The sequence below is a fragment of the Python bivittatus genome, unplaced genomic scaffold (genome assembly GCF_059951505.1).
Source record: "Python bivittatus isolate LINGU-HERP-01145 unplaced genomic scaffold, Pbiv_v1 ctg000780_np1212, whole genome shotgun sequence".
NCBI lineage: Eukaryota > Metazoa > Chordata > Lepidosauria > Squamata > Pythonidae > Python > Python bivittatus.
In genome coordinates, this window is record NW_028277108.1 from 4339353 (window position 1) to 4352040 (window position 12688).

At 40.1% G+C, this 12688-nt stretch overlaps 1 protein-coding gene across 1 annotated transcript; it reads right to left on the reverse strand.

The window, feature by feature from the left end:
- Positions 1–833: 833 nt before the first annotated feature.
- LOC148214012 (lysosomal acid lipase/cholesteryl ester hydrolase-like) lies at positions 834–12255 on the reverse strand. Its single transcript, XM_088128976.1, has 9 exons — positions 12136–12255; positions 10399–10516; positions 8091–8289; positions 6821–6930; positions 6093–6226; positions 5314–5454; positions 3950–4021; positions 1750–1821; positions 834–1155 (listed from the first exon to the last, which is right to left on the reverse strand). Exons 1-9 carry the CDS (start codon positions 12253–12255, stop codon positions 922–924), a joined length of 1200 nt encoding a protein of 399 aa, XP_087985102.1. The 3' UTR covers positions 834–921.
- Positions 12256–12688: the final 433 nt, after the last annotated feature.

Here is a 12688-nt window from a genome sequence, read left to right on the forward strand (position 1 = left end):
GGGATATCAATTCTTCATTAAAATGAACAACGCTCAATTTATTCCTTTTTTTTTTTTTAAGGGTTATATGCATAAACTTTGCATCCAAATGCCTTTAATTGTGACAGAGTAGGCTGGCTCCCCTTCCATATGGGGTTTGGCCTTGTGTTGGTAAATGGTTTTGCAGATAACTAGCTGTGTGAAGTGCTTCTCCCCAGAATCCATCCAGCAACCTTGGATCAAGCAGAAGGCATGTCCTCATGTTTAGCGGGCTTTGGTTCTTTTCTGCTGCAACCCTATTTTACTTAGGGTATAATTTAATGTTGGCCTCCCACCTGCCCACTGCCCACATTTTATGTCTTTATGGTTCAAATGAAGGCTTGGGGGGAAAGCAGTCAGGACGTTTTAAGTCAGTATCCACAATGGGTGTACTCTGAGTGCTGGTTCAGCTATGTGCTTGATCAAGTGCTTGGAAATAGATCTGGATGATTTTGTGACTGGGGTACTTTGGGGTGCTCAGAGTTCCCTTCTGGCTTGCTGTGGTCCAAAACCTTTCTATTGGAAAACTGCTCTGGATAATTTCCAGTTTGCACCCAGGGCACTCCTGGTTCATCTCTATATCCAGATGAGAGAAAGGCCGTCCAGTTCAGCTAGCAAAAGCATTGCTTCATCTTTATTAAATGCCAGCAAAGTTGCAGGCAGGACTATTGTCAAATGTAAAGCAAAAACATAACAGGGGATGGATTAATTTTTTTAATCCCAAAGCAAAAGCACATTTCTTCAGAATCCCAATAACCTCCACCAAAGAAATAACACAAAGTGAGATTGCAAATGTTTCTTCATCATGTAATTCATCAGCTCAGCTGCATTAAGACGTCAAAGCAGCCTCAGGGTGTGTTCTCAAATTGTCATCACACAGCATGCTTTCTGTGTGAGAAGGAATTATTGATATCTTTTCATTATCTTAATGATATCCATGTACATACGTTCAGTTGCATCGAGTCCCCAAATGTAGTCTAGATGTTGCCATTCAGGAATATGTTGATGATAAATGAGGTTACTAATTTGTAGTTTTAATGCCTTGAAATCTCTTGAGTTCACAAATAAGTCTTCCCCACCAGTCCAGAGAGCAATGGGTATTTTTATATCTTCTATCTTGTATATAGGAGGAGTCACCTGGGAAGAAAAGCAGCAAAACTGAATAATCAGCCCAAAAGTGCTGAGGGAGACATAGAACAATATATAAAACATTTCAAATTACCATTTTAAAAAACTCAGTGAGCAAGTAAAGTAATAGGACTTCCTACTCAGTGCAAACACTAAACCAGAGATTTGTGGTGGTTTTTAACTCAGCCAAGGAATTTCTGATGATTCCCATGGATGTTTGCCTCCAACGTATAGCTGATCAACTCAGATCCCCAGAAAGGGTAGGACATTCTGCCATTGGCCCAGAAGAAAACGTATGGCTTAAATTAGTCACTGGAAGCAGTTGCTGATGTAAATGGCTTGGCTAGGAGGGAAAGGCAGTGAGATGTAGGGTCAGGTGTCAACTGTCTTCAGAGCAGGGAGGGCAAGAAAGATGTCTCTACATTTACTATCACTTTAATCAAGCTTCTCTTACTCTGCTCCACCTGAACCTGCAAAATTTGGAACAAGAACACAGAAAAATCCAATATCTCTACACATCTGTCAGGGAAACCATTCTGATCTCAAAGTTACAAATGGGGAATAGTGTAAGTATTTTACAGGATAACTGTTTTATTCTCATACCTGGTTGTACTTCTCCATATTCTTTTCCTTGGTGCCATAGTCATACGCTTGAAACCGGTTTTTATGATAGACCTATAATTAATAGTGTGTCATTACAGAACTGAGCAAAAGTATTACCAGTCAGTTGAAGGTACTGGTTGTCACTTTTAAAGCCCTCCATAGCTCGGGACAGGATACTTATGGGACCATCTCTCCCCAGTTGTCTCTACCTGTCCTACCTGATCCAGCAGGAGGGGCATGGTCCAGGTACCATCAGCCAAGAAGCGTTGACTGGAGGAGGCTTAGAAGGAGAACCTTTTCTGCCTTGGCGCCCGCCCTTTGGAACATCATCCCCCCAGAGGTAAGATCGGCCCATCCTGCTGGCCTTCTGTGAGACTTTGAAAACTTGGTTTGGTGTTCCAGCCTGTGGCCCTGGGTGTGTGACACAGCCCATCTCCTGGCTGGGTTGATAATTATTTGGATGATTCCCAGATGCTATGTGTTTTATTCTTTATATTTTATTTATTTTCCTGGAAGCCGCCTAGAGTCACATATGTGAGATGGGCGGCTATATCAATCAATCAATCAATCAATCAATCAATCAATCAAACAAAGATGTATCAAAGCAACATTACTCATGCTTCAACCTCACCCACGCCCCAAAGGACAATTTATTCAAATGTAACTAAAGTATTCAAGAGCTTAGCCCAGAGATAAACCACAGTGTAATTCAAGTAGTTCCAGTACCTCTTTCAGCAATTGTAACAGGCCTGTAACATAGATCGCGTGATTATCTCAGTCTTTCCAATTTATTGCTACAATTCGTTCAATAGAAATATTAGATTTAGTTTTTTATAAGTTTCCATTAAAAAATTTAGAAAGTTTTCTTTTAAAAAAACCTTTAGATACGCTTTTTGTAGAAAGCGCTGTATTTCAGTATAACCAACAAAGATCGCAGCATAGGCAGAAAAGCTGTACGCTAAAACCATACACTGCATGAGCTAAATGTAGTTCTAGATATTAGAAGTTGCAGATTATTATCCAAAACTTTGGAGGCAGTTTTGTGTAACCCTGGCTTAGGTATCTCCAATGTCTAAGATTGCCTTCTCTGTGTCAGATTCAGCCGGTGCGGCATGGCTAGGGACTTGCCCAGCCACGCTTAGTCAGTTTCACCGCCCGAGCGCTAGCAGAGGAAAAGGGGAAGTGAGAAATCACGAACTGCTTAATGGGACAGCTGGCGCCGCTTAACTAAATCACAAGCGGATATTTTGTGTCAACGGCAATTTGCCCTGGGCGCTGCAGACAAAGGGGAGCGCAGCAGCTCGGAGGCAAAGTAATCAGTGCGTGATTGAGAACTCCGGGCTTTGCGTGCAACAGAAAGACCCAGCGAAGACAACACCATGCCATCGATAAAAACCAGTCAAGAACACAAAAGAACTGGACTGAATCTGCCATTTGAGTGAGTTGTGGATTACTGCGGGTAATCTGTAACCAAGCAACAGGGCGAAGCGCGGGAATGGGGGAACTATAAATTGTGCCGTAAGATGTGCCAAGCCAATCCTGGCTTTGTCTGTACTTACCACGTTACGCTTGAGTAAACGTCTTTGCTGAACACACGTGTCACAAGAGTTTCTCTGAGACGAGCGGGGTAAACCTTACACTTTGATCCAGTGCCCTTATTCTTAGCCAGATTTTTTGCTTTAAATGAGTCAGTAATATTTCTGTTTTATCAGATTTTTTAAAACCTACAATCTTAAATGCTTCTGTGGATGGTACAGTTTCAGACATTCAATTTGTTTTCTCTTTCTGTCACTTGATGATCATGAATGGTTCACCTTGGGTATAATTTTAATATAATAAGGCAATTTATAAGTTATATACATACAGTAAATATATTTGTTTGGTGGGTTTTTTAAGTCAGTCTAACTGGTTCTATTTGTATATAGTACTGCTTGTATAATGGTGTGTGTGTGTGTGTGTGTGTGTGTGTGTACATGCATATATTTCATTAGGTTCTATTTTAATTATGATTATCAGCAACTAGTGGTAGAAATATTTGATAAATTCACACATAGCTCCTCTGGATCTAGAGTGAGTCATAATTAGAAGAAACCCATATCCAGTAAATCACTGACTAACAGATCTCTTCTAAGTATGGTCAGATCTGGATCCAATCCATAATGACCAACTACAATAATCTTTAAAAAAAACAATAACATACCTGAGACCAATGAACAAGATTTTTTACAGATGTTCCAGCAGGAGAATGTGCTACATACACGTCCATGCGGCTCTAAAATAAGACAATTATTCATCATAATTCCCTGATGAATTGCATCTGCTGTATAGCAAGATTTCAGAAAGGACTTATTGTATGAGCCCTCCTACGTGGACTGGACAGGAAGCGTGATTAGATGAGCTACTTCTACTTTATTGGACGACTACATTAACAGAATCTTGCAAGTCTCCCACCCTCCCTATTTATCCCCTGAGTAGTTAGGGTGGGTCCTTCCTAAGTTTCTTTTTCTGGCCATTACTCTGCTGCGGACTCCTTTCTCTTTTACCTGATCGTTCCCCAGGTGGCATCTCTTGCCCCGTCTTCCAAGGTCTCCTTCGCAGCCCCACACATATTGCAAATTGGTGGGTCTATCATGTTCCTGAATAGACCTAATACAACTGATAGATACCCCCAATCCAGCGTATTCTATGGTAACGTGCAGTGCCTGCCAGATGTAATTTTCATAATTCAGTTGGAATTACTATATTCATTTGTTATATAGTGTAACCTCTTATGTTGGAGCTGAGCGCACATACATGAATAGATAGTTGCTGACGTCTATAGCCCCTTAGTTATCCTAAAACTAGCCAGACAGACACAGGGGCAGCTCAGGGTGCAGCCTACGTGTTTGCAGTTTTAGTTTTCAAACTCTTCTTATTCCTGCTTGCTGATTTTTGATACAAGCCATTACTTTTTGGAAGAACAATGATGTTTGACTCTTCAGTCCTCTTGGAATGACATTTGGTGAAAATGAATTGGACAGCGCTCAGTTGCAATGTAATAAGTGCAATTGTGCCTTCTATTCTAAAGCTTTTGCACAAACCAAGTTCTTTCTTCCAGGAAATCTTGAAATGCAAAGGTTAATAGTAAAGCTCAACTTTATCTTACCTAAAATTTGAGAGAGGCCTTAATCGAGGGGTTTTTTGTAAAGGGCCAGATTCCATCCCTTCCCCCCTGTCTCCGTGGGAGCGGCTGGCAGGTCTGCAGGCTAAGGAGCGCATCAGGCCTTGGACGATGCTGGCCCAGCAAGGACTCCACTGATTGGCCACTGCTGCTCAGGATTCCCAACCCCCATCCCTTGGCCCCACTCCTCACCCCAGAAGCTCAGCTGAGGCTGGCCCTGGCGATCTGCTGCACATTCACCCATCCATTTGTAACTGGCAGGCTGTATAAAAACAGGTGGCAGGCCAGATTTGGCTTATGGGCCATAGTTTGCCTTAATCCAAGAAAAAGTGTTATTTTTCAACCGGCATTGCAAGCATACTTAATGTAAACCCACGTCTGATCCAGTTGTTCTTTATACATACCATGTTGAAATTGGGAGAGTTATAACCAGCTATAAAAGACATAACACGTTCACAGAATTCAGGTTGAAAATTACATAACTGAACCATTGGCTTTCTCAGAATAGTAGGATACTGGAAAATTCGTCTGTAGCCATATAACAGCTGAAATATATTAATTAATGTATTCATTAATTAATTGCAACTGATTGCAACTAAGCCAAATCAAATATCATCCCAACCCCACCTCTGCTGTAAACGCCTATGGTGTTTCTTTACCATAAATGTAAGAAGAAACTCCTTAGATGAGGGATAGTTAAACTGGATCTTTGCATGGTGTATGTGGGTTGAAATTCCAAAAGGTGGACAAGAAAAAATAAGAATTTATTTACTTTGGGCTATTGTAATTTAAACTAGATTAATGAAACACAGGCAACATGATAATCTTCACATACTGTATAATGACTCCTAATGATCTTTTTTCCTTAAAAAAAAAAACTCCTTTGGTCAATCCTGAAATTTTGGGAGGGAGGTGCCATTTGTGCTTAGAGATAAATATTTGTGCTTAGAGATAAATATTTGTGCTTAGAGATAAATATCCCCAGAGAGGGTAGAGTTAACATCAACAGAGGTCTCAGACATAAATATCAAAGAGATAAATGTCTTGGAAGTAAATATCGAAAGAGGATAGGATCATTGCCCGCCCCTTCAAGCTATGCCCAGGTTTCATTACTCTCCCGTTACTTTCTTTGGGATAATGCACATGACTGGATTACGCATTAACAGAGCCTCAAGGGACTTACATGAATTATTGGAGGAGAGGGTTTAATTGTCAATGGAGGAAATGTAGCATATGTTATTGTGGTTACAGGCCCCAATCCAAAAAAGACCTTGATTCTTTCAGCCAGTTCTGGCCAAGAAGAGAATGAGATGAAACCTGAAGAAATAAAAGATTTTGCAACTAAACGGGGCCTCTTCAACTGTACAGGAGAGCCAAGCTTTACTCTAAAGAGCTTATTTTCCTCCTCCCTCCTGTGTTTCTGCAGGGTTGTGTGTCAGTAACTGCATATTCCATACACAATGCATGGAAGAAAATGCATTTTTGCTTTGCAATCAAACAGCTGGGTTGTCCTTTGTCTGGCTGTGCTGCTATACTGCTTTTCCCCTCTTTTGGACCATCCGCTCCTTCTGAAGGAAAAACACCTTCCTTCGTCTGGCTGCTGTACTCTGTTTGCTGGTGGCTGCCCGGCTCCAAAACACCCATCTCCTCCCACACCTGTATCAAGGTGGTAGCTCTATTGGCAACTCTGCCGTGCTGATGCTGGGGGACAGGCTTAAATGGGAGGAAAGAAGGCATCACAGGTGCCTGAGTTTTGCCAAGCAGCCTGCTCTTCCACAGCTGCCTAAAGTATTTGCCAGGAGAGATGCCATCTGAGCGTGTACACCGCACGTTGCACAATTGCAATGTGCGGACTGTAGTTAATAGTTTCCCTCACTCATCGCTGCTCATGGTTTTGCTCATGAAACTTACCAATGCTCGTGCCTTGTGAATGGGCCACATAATATAGCTGCTGCTGTTTGGTCTTGTTCAAGATAAAGTATAAAACTGCTGGAATATCATAGTATCCCATCTCATGAAAACTAGGAAGAAACAAAACAAGCACGTTGCTTTATAAATGTCAACCTGGGCCATCTCCCTGAGAAATTAGCTCGGTTCATCACATGGAAAGGACGGCAGAGGGAAAAACATAAAGACATTGGTGTAAGTGTGAGAATGCTTCCATCAGGCTCTTAGAAGAGGGTAACTGAGGTAAGCTTGTTGGCAAATCTTAGGAGAAATTAAATATGATACAAGATTACGGACCTTGTTAAACTAGTCCTACCAGGTTGATACCCTCTGCGGAGCACCTAATGTAGACTAATCTTGGAACCACCCAGTTCACTGAATGTTGCTAGATTTAATATAATTAAAGTGCTTGCTGGCAAGGTTGAAAAACCTACCCAAGACTTGCTGAACAGACATGGGCGTCCTGGCAGCTACAGCAGGCTTAGCAAGCAAACTGCGATGTTTAAGAGTTCCTTTTAAAGCCAGAAAAAGCCAAACAACAGAAAACTGTTTTTCCTGCCCAATGGAAAGTCATCAGCGTTGGTCCCATTGGAAATGACTTCCATCATGATTTCTGCCACAGATAATTCTCCACAAAGAATGTAAAATATTGAAAAATTGTAAATGATTTGAAGGTGCATAAACATGCACAGATGAATTGTATAACTTAGCAAATACATTAACATTATTCAGGCCCCTCACCACTACATACTGCAGTATCAAAAGACCTTTCTCTCTTCTGAACCTCTTCTGAGCCTTCTCTGCAAGCGAATGGTCAGCAACCACTCTCTGCATGATAAGGGGGTTTATATGTTGTTTTGAGGGAGGAATTGGGAAGAGCTTAGAAGAATGAAACCCCAGAGATCAGCTTTCACCCCTAGTTCTACCTTTTTTTCTTTTTTGGTGCCTTCAAGTCAGTGTTGACTCCTGGCGACTGCCTGGACCGGTTCCTCCAGTTTTCTTGGCAAGACTTCAGAAGTGGTTTGCCACTGCCTGTGATGTTTTGGGCCATCGCATGTGATTAAGGGTTAATGGCCCAGGTTCACCCAGCTGGCTTCATGCCTAAGGCAGGACTAGAACTCATAGTCTCACGGTTTCTAGCCTGGTGCCTTAACCACTACACCAAACTGGCTCCTGATTCTATCTTACCTAAGCTCATAATTACGTATCGGCTATCCCTCTTAGGTTTTCTTACCTAAATCTCCAGAATTCTTGCTGCCATGGCTTCAGTGTCTTATGATTTGAAGACCAGGTGTTTCCTCTGCTATTTCCAAGCCAAACATCATAACCATTATCTGCTAAAATGAAACCCAAACTGTTGTTGGGCAGGTTAGAGATCCAGTGGGAACCATCTCCAAGGACACCATGTTGCAAAAAAACAACAGGCCGTGCCGCTGTAAAATGAGAAGAGATGCTTTGTCAGTGAGCCAGATCGCTGGAGACTGCAAGACAGTTGAAGCGTTAGTTGCAAATCTATTAAATCTGTATTTTTCAGGATTGGTAGCCAGGTTTTGTTGATTTTTAGACTCTCTTCTTTTTTATTGAAGCTATGCTGATGTTTGTGAATCTCAATTGCTTCCCGGTATAGCAGTATCTGGGCAGAGATACTGGACAACACCAACAGCCACTATACCAGGCTATACCGGGAAGCCATTGAGATTCACAAACACCAGCATAGTTTCAATCCTGAAAAATACAGGCTGCAAAAGGTCAACAAACTCAGCTCAACCACCAGGACATGTGAACAGTTCACACAATGAACTTGCTAATCACCCCCAGCAGCCCCTCGTTAACAATTCAATAGAAGAAAAAACCTGCCTAATCCCCAGGAAGATACACACAGATTCTGACACCAAAACAAGCAGCCACTCAGTAACCCCACCCCACCCACACACACCCCAATCCTCCCCCCCTTCCCTCCCCCTCAGATCTCTATAAATACCCACAAAAGGGTCACATCACCCTGGGCACAGAGAGAACTGTTCCTATCTGTGCTCCTGCACTCTGAAGATGCCAGTCACAGGTGCTGGCGAAACGTTAGGGAAAAAAAACTTCAAGACCACAGCCACACAGCCGGAAGACCCACACCAGCCATCGTATGCCGGCCCTGAAAGCTTTCGACAATAAATTGAAGTATTAGTTACAAATCTATTTTGCAAAGAAACAAAATTTATGGCATAATGCCAATAATCTCTTATTACAAATATGTCAAACTGGGTAGAATGAAAATATGATCATATGTGATTAAATCCATAGAACTATGGAACTGAAGTTTTATTGATTCAATGGATCTACTCTAAATATGTCCAAGTCTATTCCATTGTCCCCAGCAACGTTATGATATATTCTCAAGAGCACCATGATACATTCTCCAACTCTAGATCATTATATACAGAAGTTGTAGAACTTTTTAAAAATATTGCCTAGACTGCTTATCCTATTGGGTTATCAATTCTCTTTTAAAAAGTATCATGATCTACAATACCTCAAGATTTCTCTGGATACCCTCAATTTGAGGATATATTTCCCTTAATCTTTCAATAGTCAACCTATTTATATTATGCATTGGACTACTACGCCAGTCTAATAGCTAAGATTTTTCTCCCAATGCTTCTTAAATGGGATTCTTCTTTAAAAGTAAAAAAAGAAATTCTTGCTGTTTATTTTGAAACATTTCATGAGAAGTCTCCACTGGATCCTAAAACATTCTTTTAACAGTATAATTCTACACATGTGTTCTTAGGAGACTCTTTTCCTGTATTCAGTGTAGCCTTTTTTCCATTGTAAATGATATAGGATTTCAGATAAAATCAAGGGTAAAAAAGACTTCAGCAATTAGGATTCAAATTAGAGAGATATTAATTTGGTTAGAAGCAGCATCTATACAATTAATATGGATTTAATTATCAAAGTCTAGTACAGTTCTAGTATAAGTTAAAATTCTCATTCTGGTTTGTATTTAGGGTTTTTGTTCTTGGTGGTCTTAGCTTCTTTCGTACAATTTCTGTTCTGATGATTTCACAGTAATTTGCTTTTTTATTATACCATTCTTGTTTTTTATTTTTTTATTGAAGAAAGGAATGTAAGATTCTCAAAGTCTCAATCAATCAATCAATCAATCAATCAATCAATCATCTCTTAGCTTCTAGGTCCTTCAAGACCTTTGGACTAACCCCTTTTCTAGGACATTGAAAGAAGGAGGAGGTTACAATACAGTTCCTTGTAACACCCAATAAAAACGTCACTGTTGATTCTTAAATTATCACGTTTCAATCTGAAGAGATATATAATTCCACTTGGATTATTGAAAAGTATTCTCAGCCACGTTCTATACAGAATGTTGCACAAGGTCATCTAGGCTGGATAGGACTAGAATGATACAGCACTTCAGATCTGAAGGCAAAAAGGTGCTTTAGCAGGTGTGGAGGGCAAAGGTAGCCCCTGTCTGCCCTTTCTTAAACCAGACTGCCACCGGATGTCATCTGACTTGCCGATGGTCTTACCTTTATTTGCATCATCATATCTTCCATGTGGTATTCTGTAGATGGTAAGTATATATCCATCTTTTGTCTCAACATGATATTCCTCACTGGGATAGTTATGAAAATTGATAATCCCACTCTGTAGGAGAAAAAAAAAAAAGAAGACTCGTTTGGAGTTATATTTTCTGAACATAAGTTGGCAAACAAGAAGATGAATACTGAAGAAAGCTCAGGAATATTCCACTTTCATGGCCTCCAACATCAGGTTAGCTGCCAAAATATAGACCTCCAAAAGGTGGTGCAACCTAAGCAAGATCAGATTTATTTGTTGAGGATCTATTCCCAAAGCCAGTCGAATGAAAAGCTAGTGTTTTAAGGACACTGATATTCTTTTGAAGTAGTTTGATTTGATCTGACTTGGACAAAAATAATAATACTAGCTATTTTTTTTTAATTGGGAGAATTGAGAATCCTAAATGCCTTCAATATATTTTGTATGGAAAATCTGTCTACTACAAAAAGCAATATACAGTATGTATCATAACAACCTTTATTTTATTTTTTTATTTTGCCAATCCATAACCATTTAATGGGTATGTGTGTTTTGACATCTATGTAGAGAGCATTTACCCTGTAGACAATTTTCCGATTTGTTTTTTGGTTTCTGTGTAGATTGGTGCAGATGGAACAATTCTTTAACATTTGCAAAGCTCTTACTACATGCTTAATGAAAGGGCTATCAGAAATAAGTTTTTAAACATTTAAAATATGAAATAGAAGTAACATGGTTTGCCTATGATATGACTGGCCAGCAGTTCAATTTCTAGGGCCCTTCATGAGGATCTAGAACTTCAGATCTGGATTACGGTGCTGCTGGAAGTTACCAAATTAATTTTTTCCCCAGAAACAGAATAAAGTACATTTAGACATCACCACTTATTCCTGCAGGTTTCTGCAAAAGCCATGGTATGTAGTGAAGCTTTCTGGAGAAGCTGTGTCTATTATTACATACCCTGCTCACTGTACATAGAATATTACACTGGTATCTCTAGTGCCAAGACTATGCTAAACCAAGATTGCATGTTTAATTAGATCTTGAGCATGACAAAGTACCATTATATAGCCTCCATACTTTCTACCATCCAAATTTCTCCTATGCCATAGAAAGATTCCCTTCTTTCTCCCTTGCATATTGAAACATCTGGAACTGCTTCTCAGACCATTTTCATGATAAAAGCTTTCTTAAAATCTCTCTTCCAAAGCTATCATTTTCATAAGGCCTTAGGATCATTTTTAGGCTTACTCTAAATGAAGAAAACACATCTAAGGGGGGATGAAGAGAAGCAAGGTTGCTAATCTCCATCTGCATCCTAAATTCATGCCAGCTTCGATTGGACTTATAGGGTGGAAGACAGCCAGATCCTCCGTACCATGCTGATTCCACCCAGTTATAAACATCAAGGGGTAAAGATTGTGCAATGAACTTCAGATTGTATATACTTGAAGCACTGCATGATGTTCCTCTTGACTTTATATTTCTCCCCTTATTATGTGATCTGACCTTTTTATATTGACCATTGACATTAAATAAATATTTCTACATCAGACTGGAGTACTACAATGAACAATTCTTTGAAAGTTATGGAAGAGAGAGTGTCTGAAAGAGTCTGGACTGGGCAATGATGCCTCCTTTGCATCTCCTTTATGTTCACGGCTCCACCTATCAAAATAACAATAGTCAAAATGAATTTAACTTACAATATTCAGAAAGCACTCAGGGTCCACTGTATGTCTAGTGTTAAGACTTTGTGAAGTTTTCAGTTCTTCCAAGCTGAGTATTCCTTGGCATAAACATGCCATTATTATGAAAGTCCTCATCTTCAGTCTGTATGAAGCATTTCAGTCATTGATTAACATTTATAAACATGAGCTTCCTTCAGAATCAGAGCACCATGAGCCCTGAAATATCTTCTGCTATCTGTTGCCTTAATGAGAAACTGGCAATTGATCAGCTGCAAAACTCTAAAGGGAATGGGAATGAGCAGACACTGATTGAAAAAGAGCTTCAATCTGAATGTGTGCTGGAAAATAATTGAACTCACTTCAACAGTGGATGAAAGGAATAAGTAGCCATGGATCTGCATCAAGATTAAGCAACAGAGATACATACTGCCTAAGATATGTATCTCTCTCTCATGTTCCCATGTCATCTGATTTGCCCCACCCATTGCACCTCCAATTTGATTTAGATGATATGAAAAAGGACCTAAGGATGACCTTTTCAACCAATCAATGGTAATGAAGCCATTTG

Excerpts from the sequence above, each read along its gene's own strand:
- LOC148214012 (XM_088128976.1), bottom strand. The coding sequence starts at position 12,255 with ATGAGGACTTTCATAATAATGGCATGTTTATGCCAAGGAATACTCAGC. Across the intron at positions 6,931-8,090 it reads CAAGAATTCTGGAGATTTAG|TTTTCATGAGATGGGATACT; the intron begins GTAAGAAAACCT and ends GTTTCTTCCTAG. Across the intron at positions 1,156-1,749 it reads ATATGGAGAAGTACAACCAG|GTGACTCCTCCTATATACAA; the intron begins GTATGAGAATAA and ends TTTTCTTCCCAG.